Consider the following 18,129-nt stretch of genomic DNA (forward strand, 5'->3'; position numbering starts at 1 on the left):
TTCTGGGATCTCCAGGCAGTCTGAAAATAATAATTTATTTCCTGATTTCTTCAGAAGAGTTGTACACTTCAAAAAAAGTGACAGACATAACTTAGCAGCAGTAGTGTTAATCCAATGTAATCTGAATTTAAACTGCTGACTGTACCAAAAAAAATGAAAGGATAGAACTGTCTTTATTTACATCTTTTAGAAAGCTCTCCTTATTGCCATTTTTAATGTAAATTTATATTGCATTAAAAAACATTTTAATTTGTACAAGCTACCTATTCAATCACACACAATGAAAAATTGCATATTTTTGAAAGCCCCAGAATCCTGGAATGTTCATGTTCCCAAGGCAACATGCTGTTTGTCTTAAAAATCTGCTATTTCTGAAAGATGAATTGGTCAATGAATTCGTGCTGGTCAGCTTCTATTTTACACAGAGTCTCGTACTCTATTCGGTATCTGAAAGAGAAAGAAAAAGGCTATAAACTACATTCAGTTATTTGGGCCTATCTTCATGGGTCTGTTGCAAGGAAAATCTACGCTAAGCACAAAAGTCATCCTCAAAGCAGTGGCAACATCAGTTGGACACTGCAGTCCCAGAGTACCTACAGAATGTGGGTGAAGAGCCCTGTATGGCAGTTTGAATGGTTTCTTCAGCCGCATGATCTCATGCCCCTTTTGCCACAAAAACATGAACTGAGGCTTCCCCTCGGGGTGGCAGACAGGGCCTTCAGGATGATGCCTCTGCATCACCCCACGCGTGCTCTGTTTAGGAGGATGTGTCTTAGCTGCAGAGGGACGGTGTGAACCAGCTTAGAAACTGTCCTGCAGGCAAGCAGGTAAAACTGGCTGGCTACCTATTATGAGACTACATAACTGAGCTGAGTTTGTCACGAGTGACATACTGCTTTCTTTTCAAAATACTGAATCAAAGCCCCCCAAAGCATTTAATATAAATCTTACCTTTCCAACTGCATCTTTTTCTCAGCTATTAAAGCCTGAAGTTGCTGTTCCTGAGCTTCTCTTTGCTTTGCTATAGATTTCAGCAAATTTCGCGCACCAATGGCCTGTCAAAACAGGATTTTCAGTGATGCGGTTATATTTGGAGTATTTCATTACTATTGAATTGATTTGGAAGTATTTCAGCCAAGCCAACAACAGAAGAGGATATCATCTTGATATGGAGAGTTTGGTGGAACAGAGATCCCTGCAGCAGTTGTGCTGTTTAAGGCATTTTAGGCTTCCTTCAAACTTCAAGTGTTCGGAACAGCCTGACAGACACACTCTGGTTATGTTATTTTCCCCAGAACAACAACGAAACTACAATTGTACTAGAAGCTCAGTTTTATTTTTGCAATAATATTGGGAAAAAACAGTCTTTCTGCAATGTAGAAATACACAAAGAAAGTTTCGGAAGTAGTTATGAAGTTATGTATTTATTTTGTCTTTGGACAGCCCCTCTTGCCGCCTCTCATGAACTAAATTCAAATGGTAGAAAAACTGATGGGAAAATATTCCCATGGAATACATTGGTAAGCTGCAACAGGAGGGCTATGAAACGCAGGAGTGACGTGACACTCTGTGTGTGCTATACAATTTTTCCAGCTGTTAACATCCCTTCTTTGGAGCCCCTGTGCCTTCACAGCTGACAGGCAGGGAGATGCTAAGTGCAAAATGGCTGTGTGATGCTGAACTGAAACTGGTTATCGACACTGTCAACGTGGGGAGGAAGGGAATCGTTTCCTCACACACTGCATGGGCAGACTACATTACAAGCCAGTAATTAATTCCACAGTACCTTCATCTTCTCACTCTCAGCGGCTTTTGCTAGTTGATCAACAAGTTCGATTAAGCTACCCACTATTTTCTGAAATTCTACCACTTCTGAAAAAAAAAAAAACCAAGTAATATCCACGAAAACGGCCATGAACAAGACTAACGTACTACCGGCTTTGGCATTTGGCTGGGACTCGCCAGCCCGCGGAGTTTCTGCCAGCAGGCGCGTTTTCAGCTTTCCCCTCATCCCCGACAGGATACAGCGAGGAAGGCAGCAGCCCTGCAGCGGCAGCGGCCCCCGCTCGGCGGCTCGCGCGGGCCGGGGCCGGCGGGGCCCGGGGCGGCACTTACTGTCCACGAAGGTGCCGCACTCCTCGCGGAGCTGCGCCGTCTGCTCGGCCACGCCGGGCTCCAGCACGCGCAGCTTGTTGAGCTCGTCGAAGTGCAGCCCGGCCTGGCGCAGCGCGTCGCGGGCCATGGCGGAGCCGCGGCCCGGCCCGGCCTGCTCCGCTCCGCTCCGCCCCGGCGCTGCCACGGCCACCGCGCGGGACGGGCCGCCCTGGCGGCGGCACGCCGGGAGCGCTTCCGGGTTGCGGCCGCGCGGAGGAAGTGAGGTCAGCGGCGCCGCGCGGGGAGCGGCGCGGCCGGGCCGGGCGGCAACGGTTACGGCGCGGGAACGGCAACGGCAACGGTTACGGCGCGGCAACGGTTACGGCGCGCAGCAGAGCGCAACGGTACGGAGCGGCAACGGCAACGGCGCGCGGCGGCCGGTGTGCGCTGCGGGCGCCGCCCCGGTTCCCTGCGCTGCTCGCTCCCGGGGCGGCCGCGCTCGCCGCCTTCCCCCGCGAGGAGGCGCGAGGAGCCGGGAGCGCCGCTTCTCCGCCCGCGGGCGCTTCCCGCCGCCGCCGCGGCTCGGGGAGCCTGGCGGAGCCCGCGCTAACGGGGCCTCCTTGTCCAGTCCGGAGCTCGGGAGAGAGGCGCCGCTTCACAAGCGATTCGGCTCTTTTTGTTTCCCCTCGAGCTGCTGCAGTTATTTCTTTTTGTGGAAGTCCTCACGGGGGCCCATTTCCTGACACAGCGTCCGAGCAGCTCTGTTATTGTCTTGTCGGTCTCCATCTGCTTCCTGCACAAGCAGGAAGGAAAGGACGTAGAAAATCGCCTGTCACCTTAATGGGTGTAATTAGAGGTTACAGGACTGTTTACAGCGAAAGCCTGCTAGCTCATTAGCTCAGGAATGTGTTACAGCAGTATTTGCTCATACTTGGATTGGCTGGGTAGCAAGTTTTGCTCCTATTTTGCTTTACTGAGCTTAGTCCGAGAAGTAGCTCAACACCTGAAGTGATAATACTGACGGTGAACTTGATTCTAACAAAGAAATATGTTCAGAGAGACCAAGTCTGACGTTAGAGAGCTCTGCTTGGTCTGGAATTCCTTCTCCTGCTACAGGATCGGTCTGGCTGTCCTTAAAAACACGCTAAGGACTAAAACAAGATATGGCATCTATGATAAATGTATAGATCTAAATTATACTTCTATTTCTACCAAAGGTCTGAACTGTGAAATAGTAAGTGTAGCTGCTTCTAGTCTTGATTTACTTGTAAAAGATTATAGGAAACACCTCTGTCTGCTAAGGAGGGGCTGCATCACATGCAGTGTATTTGGAGAAGTTCTGGCCAGTCCTGTCAGGCCCTGTAGCTCTTTTACCTTCTTACACTTCTTATAACGCCACAAGCATCTGCACAGGTTTTGGCTGCTGCTAGCTGCTTACTAGACAGAAATTATTTTTCTGGCCAAATTATTTTGTAATATGTAGTTGTCTTGGATTGTATTTGTCAGTGGACTGCTTGTCTAAAATGATGCTCAGATGTAGAAGTAAATTTACTGAGGTGTTCTAGGATGATTAGCTGGTGTGAAGAGTGATGACAGCTGGTGGGAGTCCAGTTAAAGCATTTTCAGATAAACTCATCTCTCTTGGCACTAGGTTTATTAGAATTAGTTTGTGTCTTCACGACCTGCAAAGTTTTGTATTGTTTAATGGGCCTTGTTTGTAGTGCTTATTTAATTAGAATAATGTTATTTTAGATATTCTAAGTTCAGTAGCTATTCAGATCTCTGGCAATTTTAAGATGCCATCTGTAACTGCTAAGAAATTTGCTGTAGCAGATGGAGGGAGAGGTGTGGGCTTTTTCCATGGTGAAAGCTGAGGTGGAGTGAGAAGGAAGAGGAACGTGGGAAGGACAGCAATACAGTTAATATTTATTTATAAAAGGTTACTCATGTACCATGAGCACAAAACAGAGAAGTGAACAGATGATTGTAGACTGAAATAGATAAATAGAAAAAAGCATAATGAGAGGGGCAAAGCCAGCAAAATGTTTCTGAGGACAGCGGTCATTAAACGGATAGGTAAGAAACCTCAAAGAACTTTAGCTCCAGCCTGTTAGACTGAGTTTTGTTCTCTTTTTATTAGTTTGTTTCCACTCTGAGCTCCTCTGGAAAGGAAAGATAAATTGAGTGACACTGGGGAAAGGAAGGAAGCTGCAAATCTTAGCTGCCTTTTAAGTGAGACATATTCTGAAGACTGGACACTTTTAAAATAGAAGAATCAATATTATGCTGATTGGTTGGCGTTCCAAGACAGAAGCTTAGTAATTTTGAGTGAAAAGATGTACTGAGAAATAGAACATTATAATTTGGCATTTCAGCGCTGAGGCACTTGAGAGAGGCTGCTGAAACCTCTGTAAATGTCTCCAGTTCAAACAAACAAACAAATCCAAACAACTTGTACATACTCCAGTCAGAAAAGTTGCAGAAGGCTCTTCGAGGGCTTTTAAACCTGCACAAGAATAGGTTATATTCTTTGGAGAAGTTGATAGGCAGCTGAATTCTTACTGTTACTTAAACTTGGACTACAGGACTGGATAGTGATTGTTGTGTTGGCTGAAGACCAAACAAAAGGAAGTCCAGAAATGTTTAACTTGCCTCACTAACAATAGTGCAGCCATAACTTAACTGAGTGGTGCTGAACAGTCATTATATTGCTTTGTAAGTTGTTTTAAAAACATACATCTCTTCTTTAACGTGGGCTTCCTATTTTTGTTTTAAATGGTACTTCCAGGTTTCTGTATTGATCCTACATGTTTCTGTTTCAAGGGTCCAGTGGGTTACGACTGTTTTTGCCCTGCACTACTCGTCTCGTGACTTGTGACTCTTCACCAATCACGGCGGAATCCATCAAGCCCACGCTCTGTAGAGTTGTCATCTACCTACAGAAGGAGATGTCAGGGGACACGTGTCTAACCAGTCTTTGTCCAGCTGCAGAATCCAAGCCCAAAACTTGCAGCTTCAAAGTTGGCAACCTCGGTAACAAATATGTGCGGCTAAATGTTGGGGGCTCCTTATATTATACTACGGTTCAAGTACTGACCAGGCATGACACGATGCTAAAGGCTATGTTCAGTGGCAGGATGGAAGTGCTCACGGACAAGGAAGGTGAGTGTCTCGTGATGTGGAGAATTTTGTGAAACAATAGTTTTAGTAGATTACCCTGAGTGAAAGATACAAGGAAAAATGTATTCTGAAACTAATTTGGAATGTTAGAGCCAACGGGAACTGGGTGTCTAACAAGCCTCTGTGCCTTATGAAAATGTGTGCTTTTGTCACTAAAATAAGCTAGAGGAAGGACTGATTCTCTCTGCAACAATCATATCTGGTACACAGATTGCTGACGTTGTTATCAAGACTGAACATATGGCATTTGGGTTCTCATTTATTGGGTGGTGTATAGTGACATCAGTCAAACTGGGAGGGCATTCATTTTTCATCCTTCAAACTCAGAACAGCCTTGCTTTGCTATGGCTTGGATTCTGTGGTTTTTATTCTGTGTTTGTTGTTGCTTGTTTGCTTGTTTTTTCTCCAATAATATTTTCCACTTTTGGCTGAAAACACTTATCTATGTTGTGACAGTGTTAAGTCACCAGTCAAGTATTATGTCAAAGTATGCTGCACGTTGAATCCTGGCATTATAAAAATCCATAATAAATTATAGAGAATAGAGGAAAACTGATGTCAGCAATGTCTGCGAATGTTTCTGTGTACTACGCTTTTTACTAGGAGAGTAAAGGTAATCCCTAACAAAACGATTCCTTAGAAATGAGGCTTGTAGCATGTGGAGAAGAGGTTGAGGGAGGGTGACCTGTATTTCACCTGTTGGTGTTTCAGAAGCTTTCCACCTGTTTTCACAGATTTCCCTTTTTTTTTTGCTTCTTTTTTAGGTTGGATCCTCATAGACCGTTGTGGGAAGCACTTCGGAGCAATTTTAAACTATCTCCGAGATGACACAATTGCACTGCCAAAACACAGACAGGAGGTCAAAGAGTTGATGGCAGAAGCAAAATATTATCTCATTCAGGGCTTAGTAGATATGTGCCAAGCAGCTCTGCAGGTAAGAAATGGAAGTAGTCTGTAGTTGTTGATGGATGTTTTGCTTACAAAAATGACTTAGGATGACTTCAAAGTGTGTTAAATATATGTGTGTGTGTGTGTATATATATATATATATATAAATATATATATATATGTATATATATTTATATATATAGAAAACGTTCACATACTAGGTTTAACATGCTTTGCACTTCTTTCAGAGGCTACAAGAAGTAGCCTCTGAATTTTTCTGTTGGTTTGGAACTTAAAGCTGTTTTTTTCCTCTGAACAAATGAAATGTTCCAAGGCTTTCCCATTAGCTATTGCGCTTTTCTTAATTTGCTGCATGAGGAATCTACAGTCACAGACTGTACTTTGAGCTATTGCTGGTTGCTTTTTGTACCACAGGGGATGAAGTCCATTTCAGTGACATGCTGCTGTTCTTGCCAAATGTTCACTTTGCAGTGGCTGATCTTCTTATATACTGCAGTGTTTTGAGTTAATTATAACTTGTGCAAATTCTTACTAACCTTTCTTCAAAAAATGCCGGAATAAGAAACCCACTTAAGTATGACTTCAGTTCAGAGTCTTTGCTATAGCTAAGAAAGACGTCCTCTTGCATGCCAATATTTCAATTATTGCTGCCTTCTGGGAATAAGAAACCTCTCTGCTGTATTTCTAGTTTGCAGATCAAGGTAATTCTGTGTGGTTACTATAGCAACATAAGGCTCTTCCTTTGCATCACAGGGTTTGGGAATATGGCTGGGAGAAGAGAGCAGCAGCAGCAGATGTTAGTTTCCTCATTTATATCTCTGGAGTTTTTATTTCCTTTCCCTCTCCTTTCTTTAAAACAGGACAAGAAAGACCTGTATGAACCTGTCTGTAATATCCCTATCATCACATCTCCAAAAGAAGAAGAGAGGCTCATAGAATCATCAATGAAAGTAACTGCTTTTCTACAACTATTTAGTCAGAAAGTGAATTTCTGCTAAATGTATTCAAACACAGAACTTACCTGTTTTTTTTTTTAATTTCTCTCCCAATAGCCCGTTGTTAAGCTGCTTTATAATAGAAGCAACAACAAATACTCCTATACCAGGTATGACAGTTTTCTCTGCAGTGTAATGAGAAAGTTTCCATTTGACTATGGGAGGGGAGGAAAATATAACTGGTAAGATTGGGTTTGTTATCAAGGTAACAATATTTTCACTGACTTTCATATATGCACATGTAACTTTCCAACCACCTATAAAAGGAAACAGAAAAGGATATAGAATATATACTTTGGAAGCAGCTGCATCCAAGCTAATACTAGAGGAGTAAAGCTTCGGGGTTTTTTTAGTTGGTCCAACTGGACATTGGTGTTATTTAAGAAGAGTGTTTTAAATTTTAGAAGTGTTTTTTTTTGATAACTTTGACTTCAAAGCTGTAAAACTATATATTTTTTAAGAACAGTTGGATCTTGCTTGAAAAGCAGTTAAATCCTGAATCTTAGCTGTCAGTAAAACTTATTTCCCTAAATTATGTGTTCCCCTGAAAATCTGCATGTGATATAATTTGTCTTGAGCATTGGTCAAGAGGTAGTTGTAGATTGTTGCTGTAACGATTTGGGAAATTGTGCTGTTATCATTAATTATCTAACTTGAGCTCTAAAGTCTGAAATACTTGCTCATGTGAATTAGGCTATTACCCTCTTCATTTTTGCGTGGCCTATAAAAGTGAATTGCTATTCCTATTTTACATTTAGATCAACACTTAGAACTGTGGTGGAAGAGGTGTACTAATTCTGTAGAAACAGCCAGTTGCAAAACTACAGAAACCTTATTCCTTCTTTTGTTATCTTCATCTTTCAGTAACTCAGATGACAACTTGCTGAAGAATATAGAACTGTTTGACAAACTCTCCCTCCGATTCAACGGCAGAGTTCTCTTCATTAAAGATGTTATAGGGGATGAAATCTGCTGCTGGTCTTTCTATGGACAGGGTCGGAAACTTGCTGAAGTCTGCTGTACCTCGATAGTGTATGCCACAGAGAAGAAGCAAACTAAGGTATTGGACTTTGTCTTACCCGTCTTTTATGGTTATGAGGGGAGGAGGGGAAAAGAAGGAATCACAACCTAAAAGAAGAAGTAAGAGATCTAGCAGATGGAGTAATCCTGAGCTAGGGAATAGCCTGCTTTGCTCATCTTTCTCTTTTCCTTTATTTTTTCTATTTTTTTTTACTATGAATCAAATAATTAACATGTTTGTCTGTCACCAGTCATCTTATCCCTTGCTGATCAGGAAAAGGACACATGCTTTTTTTTTGTTTTTTTTTTCTTTTGTTTTGTTTTTTAGGTTGAATTCCCAGAGGCACGAATATATGAGGAAACACTAAATGTTTTACTTTATGAAACACCACGGGTTCCTGATAACTCTCTGCTGGAAGCAACAAGCAGGAGCCGAAGCCAGGCTGCTCACAGTGAAGATGACGATGGTTTTGAACTTCGTGACCGAGTGCGTCGAATACATGTGAAGAGATACAGCACCTATGATGACCGCCAGCTTGGCCACTAGCTTGTCAGTAGAGGAGGAAGGGTTTGCTCTGAAGGCTTGTACTGATATTCTTTGTGTGAGATCAAGAAGTAGGGAGGGATAAATTGGACTCTGTGGACTAACCTTCATCTGGCTTCTTGGCTCCCTAAAGAAGCTAAAGGGCATTTGTACACACAAAGTAACACTAAAGGCCAAAGGCTTGAAAACTGACATGGTAATTTTGCACCATATGCTTTAAATAGAGACTGACCTCTTTGTTTGCTGCACAGGGAGCTGAATCTTGAACACTGCTCTGACCATAGTTGGTCTTTCGTATCTCATGATTTCCCAGTTATCTTGTTTCCTGTGAGAAATACTGTTCTTTTTGCTGGATAAGATGGTGTGATTTGAAAACTTTTTTTTCCAGACACTTGTCTTTCTGGGATTTTGTGTAATAGAATTTCCAGTTTTAAAATCAAGATATTAAAGGAAAGGGTGGAGAGGATCTGAACATGGATGCTTTTAGCAAATGTTATGTCCTGTTAACCCATGGAAGGAGATGGTAAGCTATGCAATAATCAAATACAATGCACATATGATTTATCCCACTTTTCTTCCCTGATACCCATGCAAAAGGTTTTTTTATTATTATTATTTGTTTTTTCCAAAACAGATGTCTTTAAAACACATTAAATCTTAACTACGATCTTCTGATTCATCAAAAACACTTGAGTGTCTGGTCTGGTGCTAATTTTAAAAAGATCTTTCAGAAAGTTGTTATCCAAGCTGTTCCCCAGACTGGGTCTCTGGAAATGGTTTTGCATTTCATATAGAGAAGTTACTAATGTATTTTTAAAAGTTTAATTTTATCTTCCCATTCTAGGCTGCAGATTCAAATACTACTGCTGTCATAAATGGGTTATTACCTGATGGTTGCTCTTTGGCACCTATGGTTATGTAATACCCGGTGCAGCATGCTGTACAACTGTTTTTATGTCCCTCTTGTAAATGAACAAGGAAGCTTCAGGTTCCAGGATGTTTAGGCTCAAAATCCTACGATTAGTGCCAAGTTTTATATTAAAGTCTTAAAGAAAATTACTGTAAAAGCCTGACAAGAAAATAAACCTAGATTAATACTGTCAAGTCATAGCTAAAATTAAAATGGCAAATGTTTTAGTAGTGATGGATGCTTGCAGAAGAGGGAACAGAAAGTGATTTCCACTGGGTTAAGCTCTTGAAAACGAGATTGCTGAGACTGGTTAAGAAAGCACTAATAGCTGTTAGTTTTTTATTGCCTAGCCAGGCCTCTACTCTTGGAGAGTTTTCACTCAATTCTCCTGAAATCCAGGAAGTAGTGCCACTGTCATGCACCTGCCTTTTTGTGAAAGGCATCCTTAAAACACTAATAGCCATCAGCTTCTCTTCTGCAAGTTGTCTGTTTTCCAGGTGGTTTTCCTTTGTGCTAGTGCAAATGCACCTGCTGAGATTAGTTTTGACAGACATTTGTGGGTTTTATTTTTTTTATTCCACTAAACTTTAGGGAAGTTTACTTTAGGGCTACTTAAGGGATATATTTTGTTTTGACAAGAATGTATTTTAGAACACATTTTTACAACCTGATAGGGTGGAGAATAAGTGAAATACTGAAAAGGATAATGCAGTTTAGAAGCGCAGTCTTCATTTACTTGTAGTAAGCTGTCCACTTTTAGGAGAAAGTGAACAGTGCTGCTTGTTAAGAATCTTCTCTGCTAGCTTTAAATATTACAAATGACATTAAGACAATATAGATTTTTAATTATATGCATTTATGTCTTCAAATTATGAGACTTGTCATAACTTTCTACAGAGACCATCGCCAATGGATGTATTTACTGATGTGCCTGTGAATTTGAAGCAGCCTTTAGGAAGAAGTGTCTCTTTGCCTTGCTTGTAATGTAGGAATTTTAACTACATCAGCTAGTATTCGTTAGCTGGTGGAGCTTCTTTGGAAGCCTTACTGTCCCCTCTTGAATTTAGGTGAACTTTATGCATTCGCATATTGCATTAGCAGACTGAGAGGAGTGGAAAACATCAACCGACATCTATGCACAAGCATGTATCAGAGGGTTGTGTTTCTGTAGTGAAGTCCCAGCATACTGCAGAACAGCCTCAGTCCTTCTACAGAGAAGGAGACTTGGTGCCTTGAGTGAATGTCTTATGTTAAGCAGCTCATCAGTATCAGTGTTAATTAGGTAGTAATGTCAAAGAGTTAGCACTGCAGGGTAGCAGCCTCAACTGCTTGATAAATGCAGAGACAAAACTAAATGTTTAACCTTCACCTTGACATTTAGATTTTGGAACAGGAGACATATATCCTAGTGTAACATTCCATTCTGCTGACTTTTAATCTCTTGAGCTGCGTGATTAAAAATAAAGTAAGCCTAGAATGGCATTGGAGGGACTGATAAATGTTATTGAGAAACTGCGTTCTGTGTTTTTGTTTAGATTTTTTTCTTGGCTTTTTTAGATTTTCAGACATTATTGACTCCTAGAAATACTGATAAAGTTTAGCTTAATTGAATGAGTCTAGCACAATTAGATTATATCCTCCAGCAATCTTTGGTATTGAATCTGTAAAGCCAGATTTCACATTAGGATAACTGGGGTTTTATTAAGAGATGAGAGGGCATGAGCTCCATTTCCAGCTTTGCCACTAACTTGGTGACATCGAGCAAATCAGTTGTGTAGGTGCAGAACTTTCCTCGTTTGTAATAAAACGAGGATAATACCCTCCCCTACCTCAGAGGTATGTTGAGACAAATGGTGAATTAATGATACTTTTTAAAATTTCTGTACTACTTTGTATTCAGAGGGTAGCAAAGATGATTGCTCTTCCTGTTTTAACTTGCATTCTATGATCAAGCTGTTTTCTGACAGCACCAGGCTTTTGTTTTATTTTTATGTCTAATTTTTAAGGGCAGTAACCTTATTAACCATTGAATAAAGTGTTTCTTCTCTCTTATATCAGTGTGTTATATGGAAGTGGAACACTAATTTTTAATAAACTGCTATATTTTATATCTTCTGTGACTTTTTCTCCATCATCAGAAGTTTTGCTTTTCTCACAGTGTTTAAGTATACACTTTTGTTCTGCATTGTAGCTGAGAACCTCATCAAGTATTTAGGATGTCTTAATTACAGAAATACTGCATTGTCAAATGACATCGTATCATGTGCTGTTAACAACCTTTCACCCATCCCTGCAAGTGCAGGCTATAATTCTGTAGGAGATAAATTGAGGTAGAGGAAAAAAAAAATAGTGGTTTTTATTTTCCTTTGCATGACAACCAAAGAAATAATATTCCACAAAGCATCTGAATGTTTTTTAAAATTTTACATAATCCCCCTGCTTATAAAGGTGAGAACCGCAGGGTTCTAGTGCATTCCAGCTCCTCCTTCCTACAGTTTTCTGGTTGAGAATGGGTTTACCTGGGAGGCAGCTGTTCTTACCTTGACCCTGCGCTGCACAAGAGTGAATAGAAACTGAAGCTTTCTCTTCATCGTGGTAGGACTTTTTGTCCTTGCAGCTGGGTAATACACTTACTCCATCCAAACCGTGTAGTATGCTTTCTTCTTTTCCTTTCTCGGCCTGCATTCTCTCACTCAGTGTGGTCCAAGTCCTTCTGCCTCTAATCTTTCTATGCCATTCCTTCTCCCCCCCATGTTTTACCCTGTGGCATGTTCTTTCCAGTGCAGCCACAACTACTGTAGGATTTTTGATAGCAGACAGAGGACTTCATTGACATGGAGCTCTGTTAAATAACCTGAATACTGCTGCTAAAGGAATGATTCTGCTCCTATCCTTACCTGCATTTTAAAGCGTATCTTACACAGCTCAGGGATGCTCCATGTGGTCTGGCAGCCAAAATAGTGTAGTTCTGCCAAGACCCAAAAGTGAATATGTATGAAATCAGCTGTGAATACGTAATAATGCTGTTTACTCTTTTAACATTATATTAAAATATAAGGGATTATGCAGTGGAAACAAACAAAAAACATTATGTGTAACTGACCTGATGCTTCAGCGACCTCCCTTCTCTAGTGATGCCACGTGCGGCTGTAGCAGTCAATAACTTGTAGTGAACTTCTCTGCAACATCTGCCTCGGGGGGACTCTTTCAGGACCAGCCTCCTTGCTTGCCCCTTGTTTTAAAGGGAGGAGAAGGGGGAAATCAGCTACAAGGATTCAGCTGGAGGTAAAGTGTATCAGAGATGCTGGAAAGGGAGGTTGCAGGGCAGGCCCTGGTCCAGTGCAGTTCCTCCACACTGGTGGGGGGCGGCCATGTTACCTCAGCAAAGGGGATCCGCGTTACCTCAGAGGGCATGGGGCGTGTGTTACCTCAGGGAGGGAGAGCTGCTACCTCAGCGAGGAGGGCGCGTTACCTCAATGAGGGGGGCCGCGTTACCTCAGCAAGGGAGGGCTGTACCTGAACGGGCCGCGTCACCTCAGCGAGGAGGAGGCACGCTACCTCAGCGCGGGTGGCCGCGTTACCTCAGAGGGGATGGGGCGCGTGTTCCCTCAGCGCGGGGGGCCGCGTTACCTCCGAGGGGATGGGGCGCGTGTTCCCTCAGCGCGGGTGGCCGCGTTACCTCCGAGGGGATGGGGCGCGTGTTCCCTCAGCGCGGGGGGCCGCGTTACCTCCGAGGGGATGGGGCGCGTGTTCCCTCAGTGAGGGGGGCCGCGTTACCTCCGAGGGGATGGGGCGCGTGTTCCCTCAGTGAGGGGGGCCGCGTTACCTCCGAGGGGATGGGGCGCGTGTTCCCTCAGCGCGGGGGGCCGCGTTCCCTCAGCGCGTGCTCGCGCTGCCTCCGCGCAGGAGGCGGGTGTCGCGCGGCGGCCCCGCGGGCTCCGTGCGGCCCCGCGCGCGCCGGGCGCTGCGGCGCGGTTGCCATGGCGCCCCCCTCCCGCTCCGCGGGTGCGGGTGCAGCGCCGCCCGCCGGAGGGCCGGGCGGGCTGACGTCAGCGGGAAGATGGCCGCGGGGCCGCGCGGCGGGCGGCCGCCTCCCGGGCGGCGCGGGGCGGCTCTGTGGCGCGGGGCGCGCGGCGGCAGCGGCAGCGGCGCGGGCCGGCGGCGCTGAGCGCGGCGGGGGCTGGCGGGCGGCCCCGCTCGGCGCTCCGCCATGAGCTGCTCGGCGGACGCCGCGAAGGAGAAGCTGCTGTGGAACGTGAAGAAGGAGGTGAGGGGGACGGGGGAGTCTGGGCGGCTCGGGGCGAGCTGCTCCCCGCGGCCGGCTCGGGGCTCCCCCGGGAAGGATGGCGCGGCCTCGACACCGTCCTGCCCGCCGCTGGGGTGGGAGGCCGGAGCAGTCCGGTGAGGCAAAACTCAGCCTCCCCTGTGGTGAATTCGTTTAGTCTCTCCTGCGACCCCACTGGTACTTCAGAGTTTGCCCGGAGCAAATAAAATAAAGCTCTGCCCAGATCGAATTAAATCGCAGTATCTCTTCGTGAGAAGGTGAACAAGAGGTGGAGGTTTTGTGCGGCTGCAACCGTTTAACCTTTTCTGCGCATGTTACAGAAAATTGTGGCAAATAGTGACCATCCTCTGTTCACTATATAATCAATAATCAACAGGACAATAATCAAAAGGATCTTCCTAGTTAAGCTGTTGATGTCAACACTGTAAAGCTGTTGTAAGAATATGTCAGTAGTGGCCAAAGAGAGCCTGGGAGAGCAGCGTCGCAGCAGGCTTGTTCCTCTCCCTGTCACAGGTGCGGGTTGTGCCGATGTGCTGCAGCCTGCAGCGAGCTCCATTCCCAGCGCCTCTCCCCTGGGGCGGCCTTTCTGTTATCACTGGATTCTCCCTAACTTTGTGTGTGAGTTTGGGAGGAGAAAGGAGGAAAATCAATGATAAGAAGGCAAGCCTGAAGGTACTTGTCTGGGAAGTGAAGAAGCTCCCAAATGCTGGAGGCCTGTTTCCTCAGGGAGAGAAAGAGCTTTTTTCTTTCCAATCAAGATATCAGCCAGCCAGGCTGTAGGATGTATGTTTTTTCAGATTGCTACAACCCCAGAAATCTGGAGTCCTGTGCAGCCAAGCTTTTAGGCTACTTTGCCTGTCTGAGCACAGGTGATCTTCAGGCTTGCAGAATTCCTTATCCCCTTTTGAAAGAGGTGGAACTTGTGAATATAATGAGACTGTTGTTTCCCTTCTATTATGCATGTGTCATTATCTTTAAAATGTCATTTGTGGCATTCATGTTTCTCAGTGTCAACAGCCTTCTCTTAATATTGCGTCCTGGCAGACCTTTCATCTGAAGGGTGAATGGAGTTGTATTCAAAATCCCTGAAACGGGAGGGTCCTTGCATGGCTGATAGCAAGGCAGCATTGGACAGGAGACTGTTACAGACTGTTTCAAGAGAAAGGATTTATTACTTCTGTATTCTGTGGTGGATGGTAAAAGTTGATGAATTGCCAAATTGATCTCTAATTTGATTTAGTAAGTGAAATGCAGAAACAAATTTTCCTCCGTACCAGGCTCTAATAGAACCATCACTAGTCAATGAAGAAATATATGATTTTCTGTGTAGAGATGCACAATATTGCATTCTTAGCTCAGTCACTGTGTCCTGTACACAGGAACTATCTTCTTGAAGCACGTTGGACTCTTTAGACTCCATCCTCAGGGTGGCTTTATTTGAAGCTGCAAGAAATTTTGTTAGTGAAATAATTGCTCTGTAGAGTAAATTCTTCCTTGGCCCCTCGCAGGATAGGCTGCCCTAGAGGCTCCAGTTGTGTAAGGTAGCAAAACTCAAACCTGTATTTTGAACAGTATATGACAGAGTGGCAGGAAACCTGGATTAATTTGTCTCATTCCCCTTCAAGCAGCAGTGTGATACTTGTACGTGGTGGCAGTTCCCACCGAGTGGCGTGAGTACTGGCATGGAGCTGGGTTTGGTCCTCGGATAAGCTGCTTACCTGCTGTGCCTGAACAGGGCTGCGGTGCTTGGCCACACTTGCCGCTGGGCTAGTGATGCTTCAGGCTTTACAGAGAGTGCTGCTCATTACCCGTCAGGACAAGTTCAGCAGCCCCTGGCTGCCTGCTGTGCTTTACATCTGGATGGACTGGCTGTTCAACGCAGAGCTACGGCAGCCAGGCTGTGTCCAAGACCTCTCTTAGCGGCAGTCCCTTCGGGTTCCTGCCAGCGTAATCTTGGAGAAGGTGCTTGTTGGCCTAAGAGCACACTGGTCTAAGGGCAAAGTCTTGAGCGTGCTCCAGATGGAAGTGCCAGCTCAGCGAATGGCCATCCCTCCCTAGTACACTTAGCTACCCTATTTTGCATTTTTTTGGCATTCAAAATACACCAGCTGTGTAGCAGCCTGCTCTTACATAACAGCTAAATGGGCATGTAATACATACACATCATAGCAATAAAAAATATTAATGTGAAAGGTTGTTGCACCAGTCCAGATTCCTGATCCTGATGCTGGTGCCCTAGTCTTTGTCAATGATGACACTGGGGTGTTTCGGAGGTTTCACTCAATGTAGTTTGGGTGGAAGCTGCCGTGTAGGGATAGACATGTAAAGAGCAGTCTGAATCTGAAATTGCAGAACTGTGTCCTAGAACAGCCTGTCTCCTCTTTACGCTGTGCTGAGCGGGTGTTGTGTAGTGCCCACTCGTGCTAATGGCTGCAGTTTGATGTAGCCAGGGTCTTGCCACTTCATTTAGGAATTTTAGCTTGAAATAGGATCTTTGAGCCAAAACAGCATAAGGTTTCATTTAGAAGGGTGTGCACTTGCTCTCCCTGTTAATTATTTTCATAAATAGACAAAGAAATTGTAAAAATATTTTCCAAACCTAAATATTTCAGCATTGAGCTAATGCATGAGACTGAAAATGAAATTGATTTTCATGATCCAAGCCAGCTTGAGTACTATGTATAAAATATATTTAAAAAAATCTCAGATTATATCCTGTGCACTATTCAGACTTGTAATAGGGGTCTCTGTCTCTTGTGCTCACGTTAAGACATTAAGAGGTATTGAGAGGAAATCAGAGACATTGAAACTGAGGTTTTCTTTTTAACACTCAATCAATGGAATCAGAAATGGAATACAAATCTTTAGTGTATGAACCACCAGGATCTATTTCCCTTAAAACCAGTGAATAACTTTTTCCTCTAGATTTTTCAACCTCAGTTATTTTCTGTGGATTTTTATACAGCCATTTTTGCCTGCTCATTTGTTGTCTTGTGCTGATTTTGTTCTTTGGAAAACTTGTGATTGGCCCATATCTATACATGTTCTCAAAGCTGTCATTCCCTTCCTGTATTCTTTAAACCCAAGTTCTTCCTTCTATTGCATTATTTTCATATAACCTGGATATGTAATAGAGTTCAGAGTATTTGTATTCTTTTTGTAGGCTATTTGCACTGAGCCTGCTGAAATTCTATTGTCTTTGTAAAATATAAAATGGTATCTCAAAATTCACTTGGTGCAAAGTGTATTGTTATTATTATTACTTTGCCCTCTTTCCTCCAGCAAAACCGTTTATGTTTTTCCTTTGGGATTATTTAATGCTGTTTGCTTTTTCTCAGATGGACTTTCCATTCCCACTGGTAAAGAATGTGATTTGTTGATTCTAATAGAAAGGAAGACATATAACGTGTTCTGAAATTTTGGCTCTACTGGGATTCATGCCGAGGCTGCTTATAAGTTCACATTTCAAACATTTATCTCTCTCTGCAGGAAAATCTGTTGTGACAAGTAGGCTTATAAAACAGACTTTTCTCTAGCCACTTCCTTCTACCTACTGAAATAGAGATTTTTTTTCCATTTCTGGATTTAAACGCAGCGCTCTTTCTAGCTGCGAAACAAATAGGATAACAACAGCCTTAGCAGCTTTCACCATGAAAGATTTCAGAGTACTTATAAGTGGAACTGCTGTTTCTTAAATGCAGCCACCTCTGGGCTGAAATATGGTGTTCATTTAACCGTATTGATGCCACTCAGTTCTTCACTGAGGGTAACAAAGATTCTGAGGGTTTTTTTTTTTTGTGCTTCTCTTGGGTGAAATTATTTAATATGTTTGGACTTAAGTTTGGCATAGAAGAAGGTTATAGCAGCAAGTCATTACAGTGCTGTACAAAGGGACAGCTGCAGCCTAAGGACCTTGCTTTGCTGGACTGTTCTCCCTCCCAGGCAGATGGTGGTTCCCCAAAGCGAACCGCACCAAGCTGCTCCTGTTTCGTGAATGGCAAGACCAAAAACAAGCAGAGGCTGATACACTTGCTGAGACGCTGGTATCAACTGGCAAAGATAAATCAGCAGCCTAGTTAAGATGAGTGGATACTGTATTGATTGCATTGCACAAATGAAGCACAGAGATGGAGGTGATGTTTCCAAGGCAACACAGGGAATCTGTCACACCTGGGAATGGATCCTCAATTGC

At 43.7% G+C, this 18,129-nt stretch overlaps 3 protein-coding genes across 8 annotated transcripts in view; 2 read left to right on the plus strand and 1 right to left on the minus strand.

Annotated features, from left to right (window-relative positions):
• IFT20 (intraflagellar transport 20) lies at positions 1 to 2,279 on the minus strand. 2 transcript variants are annotated; one of them, XM_088537983.1, is made up of 4 exons: positions 2,116 to 2,279; positions 1,787 to 1,869; positions 952 to 1,055; positions 1 to 447 (listed from the first exon to the last, which is right to left on the minus strand). In XM_088537983.1, the coding sequence occupies exons 1-4, from the start codon at positions 2,240 to 2,242 to the stop codon at positions 366 to 368; spliced, it is 396 nt and encodes a 131-aa protein (XP_088394109.1). In that variant the 5' UTR covers positions 2,243 to 2,279; the 3' UTR covers positions 1 to 365. The 2 variants fall into 2 exon arrangements, with proteins under 2 accessions (XP_088394109.1, XP_088394108.1); XM_088537982.1 differs by having other exon boundaries at positions 1,787 to 1,872.
• Positions 2,280 to 4,776: 2,497 nt separating this feature from the next.
• Positions 4,777 to 9,910, plus strand: TNFAIP1 (TNF alpha induced protein 1). Its single transcript, XM_010225153.2, has 6 exons — positions 4,777 to 5,256; positions 6,039 to 6,208; positions 7,044 to 7,133; positions 7,236 to 7,288; positions 8,043 to 8,238; positions 8,527 to 9,910. Exons 1-6 carry the CDS (start codon positions 4,902 to 4,904, stop codon positions 8,743 to 8,745), a joined length of 1,083 nt encoding a protein of 360 aa, XP_010223455.1. The 5' UTR covers positions 4,777 to 4,901; the 3' UTR covers positions 8,746 to 9,910.
• A 3,900-nt stretch (positions 9,911 to 13,810) lies between these two features.
• The window catches only part of SGSM2 (small G protein signaling modulator 2), a 46,389-nt gene continuing 42,070 nt past the window's right edge, over positions 13,811 to 18,129 (plus strand). For all 5 annotated transcript variants that reach the window (XM_088538005.1, XM_088538007.1, XM_088538008.1 and 2 more), the window contains exon 1: positions 13,811 to 13,919. In XM_088538005.1, coding sequence (XP_088394131.1) covers positions 13,863 to 13,919 — 57 coding nt within the window. In that variant the 5' untranslated portion in view covers positions 13,811 to 13,862. The remainder of the gene's footprint in view (positions 13,920 to 18,129) is intronic.

This window comes from Tinamus guttatus, unplaced genomic scaffold, assembly GCF_059628265.1.
Source record: "Tinamus guttatus ecotype Peru unplaced genomic scaffold, ASM5962826v1 Tinamus_guttatus_pri_ptg000915l, whole genome shotgun sequence".
Classification (NCBI taxonomy): domain Eukaryota; kingdom Metazoa; phylum Chordata; class Aves; order Tinamiformes; family Tinamidae; genus Tinamus; species Tinamus guttatus.

Excerpts from the sequence above, each read along its gene's own strand:
- IFT20 (XM_088537982.1), bottom strand. The coding sequence starts at position 2,242 with ATGGCCCGCGACGCGCTGCGCCAGGCCGGGCTGCACTTCGACGAGCTC. Across the intron at positions 1,056-1,786 it reads CTGAGAGTGAGAAGATGAAG|GCCATTGGTGCGCGAAATTT; the intron begins GTACTGTGGAAT and ends CTGTTTTGACAG. Across the intron at positions 448-951 it reads AAAAAGATGCAGTTGGAAAG|ATACCGAATAGAGTACGAGA; the intron begins GTAAGATTTATA and ends TTTCTCTTTCAG.
- TNFAIP1 (XM_010225153.2), top strand. The coding sequence starts at position 4,902 with ATGTTTCTGTTTCAAGGGTCCAGTGGGTTACGACTGTTTTTGCCCTGC. Across the intron at positions 6,209-7,043 it reads TGTGCCAAGCAGCTCTGCAG|GACAAGAAAGACCTGTATGA; the intron begins GTAAGAAATGGA and ends TCTTTAAAACAG. Across the intron at positions 7,134-7,235 it reads TCATAGAATCATCAATGAAA|CCCGTTGTTAAGCTGCTTTA; the intron begins GTAACTGCTTTT and ends CTCTCCCAATAG.